This window comes from Macrosteles quadrilineatus, unplaced genomic scaffold, assembly GCF_028750875.1.
Source record: "Macrosteles quadrilineatus isolate MER2022 unplaced genomic scaffold, UCM_ALF_1.0 Scaffold_1__1_contigs__length_201487025, whole genome shotgun sequence".
NCBI classification, from domain to species: Eukaryota; Metazoa; Arthropoda; class Insecta; order Hemiptera; family Cicadellidae; genus Macrosteles; species Macrosteles quadrilineatus.
This window is the reverse complement of record NW_026542594.1, coordinates 127,958,558-127,976,813: the sequence shown is the minus strand read 5'-3', so window position 1 is coordinate 127,976,813 and position 18,256 is coordinate 127,958,558. Positions and strand designations below refer to the sequence as shown.

At 34.1% G+C, this 18,256-nt stretch overlaps 1 protein-coding gene across 2 annotated transcripts in view; it reads right to left on the bottom strand.

Moving 5' to 3' along the window:
• Window positions 1-18,256, bottom strand: part of LOC128984605 (plastin-2-like) — a 58,172-nt gene that overhangs the window by 22,998 nt on the left and 16,918 nt on the right. The window contains exons 1-4 of one of the 2 annotated variants that reach the window (XM_054403950.1): window positions 7,032-7,118; window positions 5,383-5,550; window positions 1,769-1,877; window positions 198-351 (exon numbers count right to left, since the gene is read on the bottom strand). In XM_054403950.1, coding sequence (XP_054259925.1) covers window positions 198-351; window positions 1,769-1,877; window positions 5,383-5,550; window positions 7,032-7,094 — 494 coding nt within the window. In that variant the 5' untranslated portion in view covers window positions 7,095-7,118. Of the gene's footprint in view, window positions 1-197; window positions 352-1,768; window positions 1,878-5,382; window positions 5,551-7,031; window positions 7,119-18,256 lie in introns of those variants that run through there. The other variant, XM_054403944.1, reaches the window with a different exon arrangement.

Below are 18,256 nucleotides of genomic sequence, written 5' to 3'. Positions count from 1 at the left end.
GCAAGTAAATGTATTTCCCAAGTGTGGTTAATAGACTTATACACAATAACACCAACTTTATAACAGATGGTCTCATACCCTTGTTATAAGTATACATTGTAAAATAGATAACTTATATGTAAACAAAGCAATTATTCTGTTATATTCAAAAGTGTAAGTAATACATGTTTGGCATTTGTAAAGTTTAAAGTTCTTACCACAGCAATATCCCATCTTTAACTTTATCATAGAGAAGTTTGCCCTCAGGGTCTATAGGAAGTAGATGGGATAGGTCCGGATCACTGCCTAGGTTACTGTTAATCCAATCAGAGAACGCCAACTGTTCCTCTAGCCTTACAGAATGTGTCGTTCCTGCAAAAATACCACACACCATGTTTCATTTGAACTCATTAAACCCTTGGACAACATAGTCATTTGAACAATCTTTATTGCACATGCCAAATTGTAATTCTATCTAAGCCCTGGCCTTGTTAACTTATGGACTAGAATGACCAACAGCATCTTGGTCCAGAATTGAACTTTCAGATTTGAACAAAATATGAGTTGACTATAACTAACTATAAGTCACTATAACCACTAGTTATAGCCTTGTTTTACTAGGCTAACCAGAAAGATTCAAAAGTAAAAATTCATGCCAAGTTAGCATGTGAACATTCAGACATAAGTCAAATGATTCGGACTTGTGTCCAACCTTAAATTACACAATTACTATACAGCGAATACAGTACTGTGGAAGTGCATACAATCGTTGTTGTGTATTTCATACAGTGTTTAAACAAACCAGTAACTGTTCTGTGTTATTTTATTGTATTTGTTATGTCCCGAACAATATTCTTGTTAACTTTGTGTACAGTACATAGAATTAGACATACATTTATCTTTTAATAATGTCCATTGCTGTATAATAAATACTGTACTGTGTTATCCACGATAAACGATTTATCTTGCTTCTACCATTAAAAAACAGAGAAATGGGAGCTTGAGCTCGAATTATTAGGGTTAAGCATGTAAAAGTTGGATTACAAAGGATGTGACCTAACACAAATTGTCAAAATTAAACACCTCAATATCTTAAATTTTTGGTACAACACCTTGATAACTCGAACCTAGATTATTAGAAAATTCAATAACTCAAATTTTAGCCCCCCTTCAGTTTCGAGATACTTAGGTCCTCCTGTAGTTGAATTAAACCATTGACAAAATGCACTCTTGTCAAACATAATTTCAATTTCATCAAACGGCTACACTCATCTGACACACGTGTGATAGTGATTAGTCTCATTTAATCATAGTTAAATGATTTGATGTCGATTAGTGTGGTGTAAAGAGTGACATTTTCATCATGAGGACAGAGTTGGAAAAGGTTGACAGTAGCACATTCTATCAGTGTTCAGTGAAACTATATTCTGCTTAAATTTATACTCTCCAATGCTATTAAAATATAACATGAAAGGTTTTCTGACAGCTGATTTTAATTAAAACTTCTATCAAATTGATGGCTTCACCAAAAATATAAATAAAGCAATGGTGTCCATCACAAAAATGTATACAATTGTTAAATTCAATGCAAATAAGTGCTTTAATGTGCTCTTCAATAAGTAAATGTATTGAAACTTTCATTTAATATGAACAAGGCAATAGTGATTGACTTGACTAGTGATTTTCACATTTGCATTATTGGAACTGTTTAAGTCCAACACCTGCACCAGAAATCTGCAATAAACATCAATACTGTAGTAGAAAATACAACAATCAGTTGATAGCCAACCTTCACTGGAAGCATCAGACATTCCTCCAAGAGTTTCCAAGTTCTCTTTCTTGGAGACAACTTGTTTGAACGTGCTTCCCACCTCATTGGCTTTCAGTTCCAAACACAACTGTGGACAAAACATACAACATTATATGACTTGTCATTGATAATAACCTAACCTTAAATCACACTTTAGAACAGATCACCTACTTAGGAATTTATTTTAAAAAAATATCTTTGGTTCTGATCATTAATGGAAACTCATACAATCATCAAGTGGGATACTGCTTTCTGCACAATTAAAAGATGTAAAATAAAACAAAATCACAAAACCATTTATTAAGATATACATTTAATTCAAAACACAAATGTCAGAATGTGGATGGATGTTTGAAAATCGATTGATAAGGGAACAGGTTGTACCTAATTTAATACACGACTAACAAAATTGTTTGACAGGTGGTACTAATTAGCAACATTCCCCTCTAATTGTTTAGAAAAAAATGTTTATCGCTTGAAAATATATGCAATAATGAGTGTAAAACAAGATTGTAGAGTGCGGGTGTTTAACTATTGTTGATTATACCAATAGGTAGACATAAATTGGCACATCATTGTGAATACATAACATATTTAGTTTCTACACATTGTTTTTATCCTTAAGCGGTCTGACAAATAATAGGGCACAGTTTCAACCATTTAAACTCCAGGGATATTTTAGTAATTTAACTATGACTATTTTTATTGTGTTCTTCTTTTTTATGTGCTCAGAAATCCAAATTATTCTTAAAAAAGTTTAAGGTTAACAAACTCAATAAGGATAGTCAAAACGTAGCTAAATACAAGAAGCAAATTGCAAAAAATCAAACAAGTGCATTACAACCGAGCTCTGCCACAGAAAGGAGTTGAACACTAAATGATGGGATTGAACCCTTGATCTATAGCCAGAGCCAATGTCTTAGTCCACTCAGCACTGGTAAACACAAAGCTCAAGTGTGGTTGTAAACTCAACTCTTAGGTCGCAGCACTGTCAGTTACAGCTTACTGCTTTTATTGGAGCTGTGCTGGTATGGATTGGTTGATTTACCAGAGAGCTTGAAAAGTTATTCTACAAAAACCTCATACAGTTAATTATTAAAACTATTATATTAAAGAGATTAAATCTATATTAAAGAGATTAAAAAATCTATTATATTGAGCAGCAGGCTTGAGTGAGTCTCTGGCGCTGGTGTGAGGGGTTGTTGGCGGCTTGTGTGAATGGGATTTTTAGGATTACTAAATTTAATTTCTTCATGTTTACTTAATTAATGTAGCACTTTAGATTATTTTAAGTTACTTATATAAGTGAATAAGTTTTTATTTATTTATATTTTAGAAGTTAAGTGGTAGAGAGGACTTACAAGTCCTAACATCGCGTCTTAAATAAACATAAATAAACATTTTAAGCACCTGATATTACAATTGATTTAATATGATTGCCTGTATCGCTTCATCTGCAAATGAAACCAACCACAATACTGATCATTGATGTAAAAATGAATAAAGATGTAATGACATATGATCTAAAGGTGAGGTAAAAATGCATTAAGAAGGCATCTTTAAAATAAACAGATAATTACATGTTATAAAATCTTTAGACCTACATGAAAGATTATACATAAAATGTAATAACTTAACGCTAACATGAGCAGATTCTTGTAAATAAGCATCCTGATCGTATGACCACTCTAATTTAAAATTGTGCTTTTGTCATTAATTATTTTAATTTTGAGAAAGTCATTGCAAAAATACCTTATGAGTTAAATCATTATATATAGTAGAAAGATATGTAGAAGTATTTTACAAACATTGCATAAAGAAACATTGTAAACTAGCTTCTACCCGCGGCTTCCCCTGAGATGGTATAACCATAAATATTATACAGCATAAGAAACAAACAGAGTATAACAATAATTACAATAATTATCCGTAGTGGCTTCTGCAACGATCATAAAAATAAGATATTATCATTATTCATTGCATCAGTTAAAAAAAATCATGTTACGATAAAAAATTCTACAGCGATTTACAATTAAAAAATAAATAAAAACCATTTGTTTAGTCTCCGACTAGAAAATCTTACAACATAAAATCTTGAAACTGAAAATGCAGTGACTCTTAAGCTTCTCAAAGTATAGTTCTTTTAGCTGTATTGGCTCTTCTAATACAGGTACAGTTCTCATTGTATATTACAGCTTTTTGTTGCTGCTAGTTGAAATTGTCTGTTGTCATAAATGCAAAAAAATAATACTGCTGCACCCTGTTGGTACTTTTTAATGATATTGAATATCAGAACCAACTTGACCAAGTTGAAACAATTGTCAAAATTATTTAATTTCTTTTAAATATGAATACTCATAAGATAAACATGGGAAATTCCAGAGTCATTGGGGCCCAAAAGGATTTAAACGACTTATAAGTTAATCGGGAATATAAACTATCGTAATGCCAAATTTCAGACCAATCCGACCAGTAGATAATGTGTGAATTCAAACAAACAAAGAAACACACAAACTTTCACATTTATAATATTATATTGTAAATAGTTACAAAAGAAAGTGTCAGTATGACTATAAACTTGTCAGTAATCAAGTTAACAGTTCCATAAATGTCATTATCAGTCAGCACTAATGGTGAAAAAGTGTTTCCATTAGCTGTTGACAGTACGTGGAAAGTGATGAAACAAGAGTTTGAGTTTACTTACACTGTAACTCACACTTGTGTCCAGTTTAATAACCAAACCAACAAAATTTATATAAAGTCACCTCTCTTAAAATCAATGTTATAACAAATAATAAACTATAGACTGGGGAACATAAAATCAAATAAGTTTTTCTCAAAGATAATATATTATAACAAATAATTACCAAGAGGAAACTTGAAGTCTCGTTGATTTTCTTTAAAAGTAATCTCATTAAAAATAATTGATTAGACACAGGAAACTTGCCGTTTCATCAATTTTACTAACTGGATCTGCATTTACAAAGGTATTTTTACAGTTATAAATAGTTGAAACTCAATGGAAAATGTTATCTTGTTGACTTAATTTAAACACATTATCAATAAATTATAAAACAGCATTAATTCATAATAAATTTGATCAACATGGGCAAACTTTTTATACTCTTTCTTTTTCCTTGTAATATATATATATATATTTTTAAAAAGTTTCTACATCTTGAATAAAAATATAGTTTAGGGAAATTTCAACTACCTAAAAATTGTGATAAAAATATAGTTTTTATTGCAATAAATATGTAATATACATTAGTAACTATGATACAACTTTATATTCCAGGGGAATTTTTCGTTTATAATTTATTTTGCACAAGACAAATTTTACCCCAAACTGCCTTAAGAAATAACAGTTTTTAGCATCTTATCGTCAGTCATACTCTCACACAAAACAACACGTACAAATTTTCACTTTAAAAATATAACAAACGTATTTGTAAAGATGTTTTCCCCTTGTCCTTAATATAAGAAACCAACAGGAAAATTAACACAAGGACTTGTAATTAAAATAAAAAGGATTCTTTGAATTTTAATATTTCATCAAGAGAAAGATAAATGAAACAAAATGTGAGGAGTACCTTTTCAAACTCGTCGAAGGTGAGTCTTCCCTTGTGCTGTGTTTTCTTTTGGTCATCGTAATCTTCTATCATCCTCCTGACTTTCCACCCGGGCATCTTGAAGCCGCATTGGTCGAGGGCGTTTTTGAGTTCTGACAAATCAATGTAGCCATCTCCGTTTGTGTCGATCTGAAAAAACCAAATTGTTATTCAACAAACAATAAAATGGTTCTCTAACATTTTTTTAAACATTTTTTTGGTTTATTGTACATAGTCAGATGAGAAGGCCAAGGATGGATAAAAATACTTCTGTCTCAGCCAACCTGCAAACTATGTTAGATAACCACTAGAAGGAATTTTGGTTATACTATCAAAAGTACATTTTTACAAAAGCTATATCTATAAACAAGCTATTTACAGCAATTGACTTATTGCTGCATGGAAGCCAAAAATTATGCGTACAATTTTTGATATTACTGAACAGTAACTAAACTGTTAGTTTTCAAAGGGATTTGAATGATAAACAAATCTAGATTTTTTTAAGTTTAAGTAAAAAAGTGTCATTTTGGGATCACAGAGTAGGAAGGCCAGGCCCGTGGTTTGCATATGATACACTATGGGCTAGAGAAATATTTGCGCCTCCCCTCTCCCTCTCCATGTGAAGGAATTTTCTCTTTCTTGCACCCCGAACAAACCTAAGATATCTTGCCCTCCTGCCCCTTTTACAGAAGAGGCCCCGCCGAGGACTGGTTCGCAAACTAATTTTAATAGTTGTTGCATTTGGTTTTAGTCCGTTCAAAAAATTTAGGCGGTTTGAGGGGAAGTTCCCCCACAACTTTTTTCTGCTTCATGTATGTTGCATCGGATTGACGTTTTTACAAATCTCAACTGTTGAGCTATGTTTTAATGGTAGGATCAAAACGTGGAGGGGATAGATTTCTTCCCCTAAAACCGCCTAAATTTTGTGAATGGAGTGTAGTCTTATGGGACAGTTTGGCTTCTAGATACCCCAAAACGAATAGGTCCAACCATGAGGATTAGGAAAAAACATATTTACCAGTACACGTAAATTCCCTAATAATGAAGAACAGTAGTACTTGATAATTTTTAAGTAAAACGTCTGATTACCTTTTATCAGCAGACTGATTACAACATATTGTGGCCATGGTTTGTCAAGTGCTAACAAAAAGTTTAAGCAATATCTAAACACTGTCTGTGGATATTCGCTAGAACCTTTAAAAAATCTTTTCACAACTATCATACTTCGCTACATTTTTTGGTTGAAACAGAATAAAATCCTTAAAAAATATTCAAAATCTATTCTAATTGGCACATAGAGCAATTATGATGTGCTAATTAAGATTTAGTTCAATTTTTGGAGTGATCATAGCAATTGATCATGGACTAGGGCCTACATTATTTTATTGTAAACTGATCCTTATATTATAGTTATATGTTTTAATAAACAAATTCAAACATAATCATTTCATGTGTACTCTGAGTGAGAAATTAAGTAGGTAACAAATTAATAGAAGCAGCCTATATTAAATCACCCAAAATAAAAGATACTCTTAGAAATAAATGCTATCAAATCAGCACATAAATATAAAAAAAATGCATAATATCAACAAGAAAGCTAATCGATAAGCACCAAAGAGACTCTGACTCACGTTTTTAAAGGCTTCTGGAACCTGAGCCAGAAATTCATCTTGAGAGTATTTCATGTTTCCCATTGGAACAAGTCCTAGTAACTGACATACCAAACACCCCCCTCCCCCCCCCAACCACTTCTCGACTCCCGCACCATTCCCTATTGATAAGCATTCTTATCACCTAATACAGCCTGTCCTTCAATGAGGGTGATAACTCTATTCTGGTTGTCTTATCAAACCAAAGATACTACAAGTGCCAGCTGTTCCTTGGTTCCAGAGTTTCTCAAGGGATTACTTATTGGATTAAATCAATTCAACATCGAATTGTATGTACAGTACAAGCAACGAAAATATAAATAGCTGCTAATTTATGGAATACTTTGGTTATGGAATGCCATGGGGAAAATAGATTTAATGTTGTTTCTATTTAGTAAACTAAAAAAAGGTTTATCAATATTTAATCAATTCTCTCATGAGGAATAAACTTATAGTATAAATTTATTGTTTTCCCCACTATCATAGAATTTATTTAGCAACGTAGTAAAAAAATTGGCCCTTAACAATAATTAAAAATTTATCACCGATTAATTGCAGTTCTCAAAAACGTGCAAGAGATATATTTCTCTATACACGGTGCTAAGTTCTTCTCCTATGCCGAACAAATATAATGCTTGAAATCATTTACTAAACATCTTATCATACAGGAGAAGTGGAATGAAGATTTTTATTTTTACTTTGAAATAAGACAAAACTTAACGAAGAAGCTATTGTATTTTGAACTGATTCTACGCCTATGGAATGGCAAGTATGAGAAGTGAGTGAGGATGTAGAACAGGCCCGGTCCCACGACCCAGGCTACACAATGAAACAGTTGTAATTTGCAATCTCAGCCTCATTCATTAGTCCACACTTCTTCACTCAGACCTACTGGTAATTGTAATGTTCGGCCAGTCCCTTCTACATAACTATCTAACATGCTCCATTAATTCCCAGTAGCAATCTTAGAAGAACGGTCGGGCATTTCAAATTGAAAGATATAACTTTTATAGTATTTGTTTCATAAATTTTGCTAGGTGTAATTAAATTAATTCTTTATAGCTTTTAGTAGAGTTGATATCGACAGTTGCTACATTATAATTAATTGAACAATGTATTTAAAATAAAAGAAAATACTGTTAACCACTTCTATATTGACGGTGCTGAAACGCATACCAAACAGTGACTATGATCATTGACAGGTATATATAGTCAATGCTATGATATAAATAGTGGTGTTCGTGTAAATTAGTGTTCAAAAACCCAACGCTTGATGTCCAACGTGCCACTCATATTGTATCAAACCATATCAACAGGCATTAAGATGATCCAAAGGCAAATAAAAAAAAAATCTTTACGGTACCCATTCTCAGCTCATGTTAAATATTTGTAAAAATAAATATTTTGTATTGTACAACAGAAGGTTAAAAAATCCTATGAAAAAAAAAACACCAATGAAGATGCATTTGTAGATACTGTAATTTTGCTTACATCATATTCTTAGTTAAACGTTACAAATCAAATCAAATTCATTCATTGCTGCAAAAATAACGTGTATGATGAATGGTTGAATCGTTGAATCATCAAATCTATCACCAACGAATCACAAAAAAGTATTTTAATAACATGAATGATTGTTCTTGGAGGCTAGCGGCCATATTGGAATATTTCAAACAGCTGTTGAAGGGTTATTTATTATCCAAAAATATATATATATATTTTAAAACCATAGTGATTGTAATTTAAATATCTAGTGCAATGTGAGATTAGAATTTTTGTGTAGTTTTTAAATTGTTTTCCAAGGGAGTCCACGGAGGTTAACGGCCATTTGGATTTGCCCGCCATAAGAACAGTTTTAATTTTGTTAATTTCAAACAGCTGCTGAAAAGTTATTAACCATCTCAATATATTTAAACACCAATTTATTGTTAAATATCTAGTACACTGTGGGATTAGACATTTTCTTTTACTTTTGTATTATTTTTTGAGTCATAACGTCTAGGCTCCAAGGACTCTTAAACCATTATTCCAAGATACGCCTCCTTTTTGCAGTGCAAAATAAACTACATCAGTATAAAACGTCCACTACTTCTAATACAAGACGGCTGTGTTTTCAAAACACTACAACCCAGGCAATATGATGGCAGGAAGTACAACTGAGTAATGAGTCATAACTCGACAGCTTGTAGGTTAAAGAAAGAGAGAGAGAGAGAGAGAGAGAGAGGGAGAGAGAGGTACAGGGAGGCACAGGTTGTAGGTGTAGGAGTGAACGGCACGATGCCAACAGTCAACAATACAATGCCAGGCACCCGGCCACTGCCACTGCCGCCAGTCCTGGTGGTACGTGCGTGGACAGCAAAACACTCAAAGTTACTGCTCAACATACTTTACCCATACTGCCAACATCAAGTAGTCAAATTAGCGGGTAAAATTACAGCGTGGGTTTGAGTGAAGGATTTTTCAATAGAGAGCAAATGCTCGTGAGACATTTTTATGTCTTCTAGATTGAGCAGCGGGCTTTGAGCAATCGGGTCGAGGTAATACAGCGTAAATAAAAACCAGTGATTTGCGGGGTTTGAACCCGCACCTACAGGATAGAAGTCTTGTCAAGACTAGTCGCGTCCAATCAAGCGGCAAATCCCGGCCTAGCTCTGACTCCAACTTTTGTAAACATGTTGTAACTCAAGTTGATTACTTGTAGTATGACGAGTTCTTCATTTCCGCGGCATGCTGCTACGTATTCCGGTATGACAAATTGACTGATATTACTAGTTCTGAGAAGTCTGTGTGCAATGAACTCTGACGAACGTTAACAAAGTTTCAAAACCTCGGATGACGCATGTTGATACTTTACAGAGACTTAGCATAAGTCGAATGGATTTTACATTTAAGAAATAATTCGCTTATCGAAAAATGCGAGTAACTTTCGAAAACGTTTGCCTACCATCGCTAATCTCCTAGCAACTGTGTAACAACGTTTACCAAGTAGGTCGGATAGGCCAAGCACTTATTAGACAACTTTGACACCCGCCCCTATGAAAACTGCAATGCCTAATTTAGCGTTAGGATATATAGGTTTACAGAAGTCACTTAGCCGCCCGAGTTTTTAACTCTTTATTTGTGCCTTTTGACTAAAAAAAGGGCCATTTAATTCCCATATCAGTTCCAGTGGGTTTATCTGTGTCGTAACACTTCGGCCCAAGTAACACTTCGGCCCAGTAACATTTCGGCCCGAAACCCTCAGATGTGGAATACGGTCTACGGTCCAACTCTCTACCTGCCCACTAGTAACACTTCGTCCCAACAAAATATTTGACAGGTTAGGTTAGGTTAGGTTAGGTTAGGTTAGGTAAGATTCCACCGATTCTCCGTCATGTGAGGTCAGAGGATGCAAGGGGTGACGGTTGGGCGACATTCCACCAGAGGGGGTGGTTGCAAAGTATACAGGTCGTGTACCTCTTACTACCTGAACTGCGTTCCTCAACCCTTGTCAATTTTTCGTCGGGCCGAAATGTTACTCCATTAGCTTATTTAATCATCTGTAAAAGCGAGTGGGACGAAGTGATACTGTTTTTCTAAGAAATTTGAGTTTGGCTACTGAAACGGGAGTTATTATACATCGATGACTGAAACACCTCGATCGGATCCCGTTGTGCACGCCACCTTTTGATCCATTTCCTTAACTCACAAGATAATATTGACAATAAAATAATATTATTATCTAAAAAATAAAAAAATAGAGGTAAAATAAATGAAAATGCATTATAAGTAAACTCTGGTTAATCATAGCTTTCTACTTTTTATGACTAAAATAAACTAAATTAAATCCCAAAAATATGAACTTGAATACCACACAACGTCAATACCGTCCCTATTACAACCGGGTACGTAATTGCAAATGTAAACAGTATCTCAAACTTTCCCACAGTAAATAAACATCCTATCTGGGACATGCTTCCGCAATTAGAAACAACACTAGCGCAGAATAAAGAGTATTTTGTGCTAATAGTCATAAAGGGAGGGCCAACTTAAGGTGAGCAATTTCCGTTGGGTTTTGCAAGTTTGCCGAACCCAACATGTGTCGTGTTCATCATGCGTAACTCATGCGTTATGCGTTATGAGTCATATGCGTGTGGTCGCCGGTCGGTACTGTAATGATAGGCTATTAGGCCCCAGACATGCGAAATCAACGCCTATTTAGACGTAAGCAAAGAGTGAATGCAGTATTTAACTTTTGCTAGCTAATATCCTATGGGGTTTCAATTTGGGCCTCTGAGAGCACCAGATCCAAATTAGTGTTTGGGCTTCAGAAGAAGACTATAAGATTAATTTTTCAGGTTTCATCCAGAACCTCGTGTACCAAACTTTTCTCGTCCAACAAACTTTTAACCTTCCCATCGATTTATATTTTTGAAACTTTATCATTTTTGCATAAAAACTACCATCTTTTTCGTCAATTTCTTCCATCTCACACTTATGGAACAAGAAGTAAGCCCAGTTGCATTATGAATATCCCGCCACACTCCACCACATTTTTTCAGCATCATTTAAAATATTCAGCAATAGTTCTTTTCAACAATCTCCCACCAAGTTTAAGATCCGTTCAAGATTATGTAGTACAGTATTCAGGAGGAGGTTGAAATGTTTGTTAATTGAAAAAATGTATTACTCAGTAAATGCCTTTTTAACTTATAAGTTTGAAAATGTATAATTAGTTTTTAGAGGGATTGTTTTATTTGGTTGCCATTTTGTAATTTTGACTTGGCATATGCATTGTAACTATGTCTACATGCTTAATAAAGAATTTGAATTTGAATGGTGTGTCCTTATATCAGGACAAAAACAATTACCGTGGGGTTTATTTATTTTATCGTATAGATTAATATTACCAAACCTATTTATTTTTAATTGTCAAAATCACAATGTGATAAAATGGGAAATACTACGACGAAGATCGGCCAGAATTGTCCAATTGACAAAGTAACATTGCTTCTTCAAAAAGAAACAACACGAATTACGAAAACAAGAGTAGATATGTTGATGATGGAATGGTCAATGGGTTGTCAACACAAGCAAGTTTTAGGTTTGTCATACTTGACTAAAGAATTATACAAAAATTAATACAGATATAATTGTGTTTTTAATTTAGCAAACCCGAGTAGATGTACTTGTAAGAGAGGAATGTAAGCACTTCAGTAACGGAATAGTAAAATACGGGTATTTAAATACACAAGTTTAATGTCGAAATGTCGAAGCAAATGTTATTTACCTAAAATGCTGCATGCTCAAACCTAAAATATTTGGAAGCAAAAACATGCAAAAAAACGAACAAATAATTAATAAATCGATTATGAGCAAAGTGTGAGAATGTATCGGCTGCTGTATCCTGGGAGCTGACAGCTGATCCTGGTCGTGACGCATCACAGCAGAGGAATGCCGCTCCTCTCCTGCCTGAGTCACCGATATGGTAATGACATCGTGCCCATCAACCCAAGGGCACGTCCTAGTGTTTGTACGCATTTAAATGCCCATTCGTTTCGACAAACCCGAGTTTAAAGTATCCGTGTTCATCTAATGTTTGTCCTAGTTTGAATGCCCATTAGCTGCGATAATCTTCTAATTTGAAAAGCATTCTTGTGGTTTAGTGTTTGTCACGTTTAGATGAACATTCGTTTCCACAGTCTAAATTGAAAAATATTCGTATTCGTGTAATGTTTAAAAACGTTTAAATGCCCATTTGTTTCGACAACCCGAAGTTCAAAGTATTCGTGTTCATCTAATGTTTGTTCGCGTTTGAATGCCCATTCGCTGTGATAATCTTCTCATGTGAAAAGCATTCTTGTGCTTTTGAAGAGTGCATGTTTTTGTTGTTGTTGGTCAGCCATTCCATTGTTACGGACGGGACATCCTGAAGGATTAACTATTAAATATAAAGAAACCATATAGATATTTTTAACTCTAACTGTGCTTGTATGCTAATAGGTAGTGTCTACTAAATACTGATAGTAACCTGTATGCCACATACATTTTTTTAAACCTGTGAAGAACTATTAAAGGCCCGTTACGGACGGGACGAAAAAGAGACATAGGATAAAGTACATGAACTTCACGTTAAATTTCCTGTGAAACCTACTGAAATTAAATTTGATAAAATATGTGAATGATACACTTTTACCTTTATCTACAAAGTAATACTGTAGGTTTAAACTTTGGCATCTTTATAATAAGGGAAAATATATAAATTAACACAAGGTACATGTTACGGACGGGACGTTACGGACAGGACACCTAGGATAATTGATAAAATACACATTAAAAAGGTACAATAATTAATATTTTTAATCATCAAAGTAAAATTAACAATACTTTACAGTATTTGAGCTCAACTAAATGTCTCTGTGTGCCAATTAAAATATTATTTCAAACTTAAATAGTCTGTTCATTCAAATTACAACTCGATTGGCTTTTCAAATTTATAAAATGTTCTGTTTCCTGTATCTGTTATTTCTGGTGACTTCAATACTCCACATACTTCTGCAAATGAAACAATATAGGATTTTGAGTGTTCTATCTTGAATAATTGTTCACTTTTTTCCCCACAAACAGTATTCATATATATGACCTCGACATTGTCATCTTCGTCAACCCCGCTTTGAGTGATTCCGACATATTTCTGCTTTCTTCCCTTTTTTCCCTGATGTTCAATTAAAATAAATTGGTTTGCCTTCACCTCACTCTTAGGCACACGTTTAGCCAAAAGAAACTGATCCTCATTCTCAGAGTCTGAATATACTTCCGAGTACCTAACCCGCTTATGCTGTGCCGTACTTGATTGAGGAGAGGTGTCTTCTAATTCATCGAGTTCGCTGTTGGACTGGTTTTGAGACTCCTCTTCATCATCCTTCCATAGTTGAGATAGACTTAACTCTGAATTCACAGTTCTCCCAGATACAATGCTTCGACCATTACATGAAGAAGCCCGAAAGTAGTGCTTCGACTGTATCTCTGGTATGGGCTGCACTGATGACCACCGGGATTCTAGCATCTCCATAGACTCCTTGATTTCTTGGCCATCAATGAACATGATATTTATATCACATGAACAAACATTTATGCAACAGTTGAAAAATTCTTCTGCTGAGGACACATTTGGAACCCGTCTGGTTATTACTTTCTCCCAGACCAACCTCTTCACTGTTCCGCCCACTCCATCAACTGCGCCCTTCCCATGTGAAGTGGCGAAGAATGCCCATTCTCCAGTAACTCCATAGTCTTCATAAATAAATGTTAGGTTTGATAGAGTATATCGGCTTTTAAATTGGCCAGCACACCCATCGGAAAAAATTGTTACTTCTTCTACTCCATGCTCACTCTTGAGATTACTGATAATTTTTTTTAAAAAACACCACACTGAAAATTTGTTATGAGTTAAATCGTTGCTGACTATAGCATAGCACTGCTTACCATCAGGAACCCAAGCTACACAGGTAAAAATTGTTACAAGAGTATTGCTCCAATGAGCGCTCTGTATCTCGTCTTGAGCGACGCAGGTATAATTTTCCGCAAAGTCGACTTGAAGCACAGCTTCCCCTTTGCTCAAACGGTTCTTCTTTTCTTCAAAATATTGACTTTGGACATTTTTCACAAAACAGTGAGTCTTGAATTTAAGCAACATATTTTGAAGCATTGTTATTGCCTCTTCAACCGTACCATTCACAGTGGTTAACATCGGACGTTTATTTACTTCTCCCCACTGCTTCCATGAAACTTCCTTTGTCAGGTCACATTCATTTAAACATAAGCTTTCTACAGTTTTATTTTGGCATTTTTCACAACCTTCAGTCATACATTCCTCATTTTTTATGTCACAGCAAATCTGAATCAGTAACTCCTTGCCCGTTGTTGGAAAATGAGTTAAAGTCTTAGACAATGTTTCTGTAATGAAATTAAAGTTTGCATGCAGCTTACACACACAAACATTGTGTGGCATTTCTGTACTTAAAAGCACATGTTTAGGTCTGAGTTCATAAAATTTACTCTTTTTCAGAGAAATAGCAGGGTTTTCTTCTGTAAACAGACTGTAGGCTTCTTTCACTGTCATTACCATATGGCGTTTTTGAACTTTTTCTTTGTTACCTGAATATTTATTTTTTACTGTTTTACAGTCTCTCTTACCAGGAGCCATCCTACTAATGTCATCTCGACAAAAAAAAGCATGGACTTTTTCCTCTGTTTCCTTAGAAACTGCAGTGATTTTTACTTTACTCACTTCATTAAATAAGGCTTTACGTTGTGATTCAGGTAACTGTGTAGTAGCATAGACCAGTTTCTTTACTACAGCAAGTTTCTTTGATGGGCTTTTAGGTAAAACTTTTTTAACACGGCTAAATGCCTTTCCTAAGCTTTGAACGGAAGAAAATGATCCTAGCACATTGTTAACTTCTTTATTATTCGACTTCTGTTCCTTCTTTTTCTGTCGATATTTTCTTTTTCTTTCAGTTTCTTTTAAGCGTTTTAATTCTACTGCTATCTTACCTCTCTTCGTTGATCTACCTGTCATTAACTCATTTTTCTGCTTAGCTCTTTCTTGTTTCTTTCTCTCTGCATCTTTCTTCAAATAGTTAGTGTACGCTTCTTGATCAAGCTTAAATTTATTCCTGTGTTTTTGAACACGCAGTCTGACTTTTTCTCTCTCCAAAGCCTCTTTCTCCACATTTGAAGCCATCTAAAAGAAACACATAAATTTGATAAGTTCATACTTAATATAATAAAATGTAGCCTGTGTATTTTTGTTTGTTAGAGGTAGGTCTAGGCCTATTTAACAAGACTGGTTGCAATAAATCAGTTTATTGCAAAGAGAAATACTTTGAAACCTTTGCGAGATGACGTTCTAAAGAAGCGTTACGGACGGGACTAATTTCTAAATGCAATACAAATTTTTAAAAAGTAGGCCTATACAAAGCAAACTATGCATTTTGAGGTTAGATTTTGAGTATATTCTAAATAAACACAGGATTCATTGTTTAAACATAGGTGAATTTAGTAATATTTGTTAATAAACAATCTTTCACACAAATTTGATAATTTGATAAAGAAATATATAAAAATGTATATGTTTTTGTCTGTCAGAGGTAGGTCTAGGCCTATTTATCAGAACTGGTTGCAATAAATCAGTTTATTATAAAGATAAATACTTTGAGAGCTTTATCAAATGACTTTCTGAAAAAGCGTTACGGACGGGACAAATTTCAAAAAGCAATATAAATCAAAATACAACTACAAAAAAAATAATATTTTGAGGTTAGATTCCAAATACATTTTAAACACAGGATTCTTGGTTTAAACATAAGTATGATATAGTTATATTCTTTTATAAAAACTTTCTTACCTTTTTTGTTACGGACGGGACATCTAGGAAGTCTTTAAAAAGTAGTTAAATTCCACCTTTATAACTAAAAACTTCAAGCAAAACAACTAAGTCACTGAAAAGAAGGGTTAACAAGGTTTTCCCTCCAAATTATAGCAAACAGGTGATTATGATATTCTTCTTCTTATTTTTTTTTAAAACTTAACCTTAATTTCACATTTAGAGAGGCTTGCAGGAACATGAAACATTAAGCGTTTATAAAACCAGAAAAACACAAAATTTATAAAAAAACTATATTGAACTTGTTATTTTAGACCTTTCTCTTTATAGTAATATATACACTGTGAGTATAAAAAAAATTCTGAATTTCACTTCCAGGGTTTACTTTTCCATGGAATGGCTGTGGGATAAATTGATTGTGTATTACTACTTAAATGTTTCTATGATACTGTTTGGGTGAAAAGTACCGGATTCACTAAAAACATTCCTACTGAGGTGAAAATATTTTAAATGTCCATTCGTTACTTTTCCTGGCGTGATCTTGTTTAAGACTTATGCTTCGGTTCAAGATAGTATTTTTAAGTCCAATGCATTTATGAAAAATATGGTTCTCAGTTGAAGAGAAAAATTTCTAAATTGGAAACTCCCTCATATAAAGGTCACATGATAGATGAATAACAGCAATCTTGCTATATTCAAACGTAGCGCAACTCGTCGCCACAACAGAAGGCGATTGACTTGATTGCAATGTTTACAAACTTGCAATGTTATTGCTACTGAACACTTTAGCCGGCTGATCACATTGCAGAGACACAAACAAGTGTGCTGTTAACTGCAAACAATCTTGAATTCATAAACACTCTGGCTAATAGAGGCTAAATACCCGCATAGCTGCTAGCCTACGTTGCGTTTTGTGTATAATGAGTTGCTTTATTTATTCGTAAACAGTTTTCGTAGCGATTTTGATCATTGAGTAATTAATTCAATTTCATTCACAAATAGAAACATTACATAGATTATTTGCAACGAATACTCTTAAATTAGGTTCCTGCAAAGCAAAGCTAATTCAGTAAAGATTCAGTGGAGATGGGAGGGAAAACTACCGATTCATCTATTACTACCTAGCTATACAATATCTTAAACACGTATTATGAACATGTGTTAATTTTGTCATGTGCTTACGACTCTTCTAAAAATGAATTTCTCGATCCACATGGTCAAATGCCAGTGGGTTGAATGTCAAGTAAATCAAGATGTGAAACGGCAAAAGAATAAAGTGTAGTGCTACTTTTTAAGAGGCAGAAGCGGGATGCGAACTCAAGACATCTATGCATTTTTACTGTAGATTTTACCCTCACAGTCCGTTATGGACTCACCATAGAACGAAAGGATATGTTTCAAATTAGCCTATATGTGTTTGGAGAAACTTTCTCACTCACGTGTGCTGCTTTTGCAAGAACAGTTAAGTATAATCTTATTGTTCACGCTTAATATGCAGATATGTTTCCTCGTTATCTCGAATGTATACAAGTAAAATCTCACTTAAATGACTCACGAGAAACCCCGTAAACCGCTATCTGAAACTGGCCTAAAGTGACTCAGAGCGATTAAGAGGTTCATCGATCAATTGCCAATCGACAATTCAAACCCGCAACTGATAGCTTTTAAAACACACCGCCGACTCCATTATGTGGCTAGATTCGATTAGATAACATATAGTGGTAGTGGTTTATAAATATTGGTGGTTTAAATAATACTGTATTGAATTAGGTGGAGTAAACACTAAATTATTCTCTCGTGGTTGTGACAAAAGTTGACACCAAACAAATTTAAATCTATA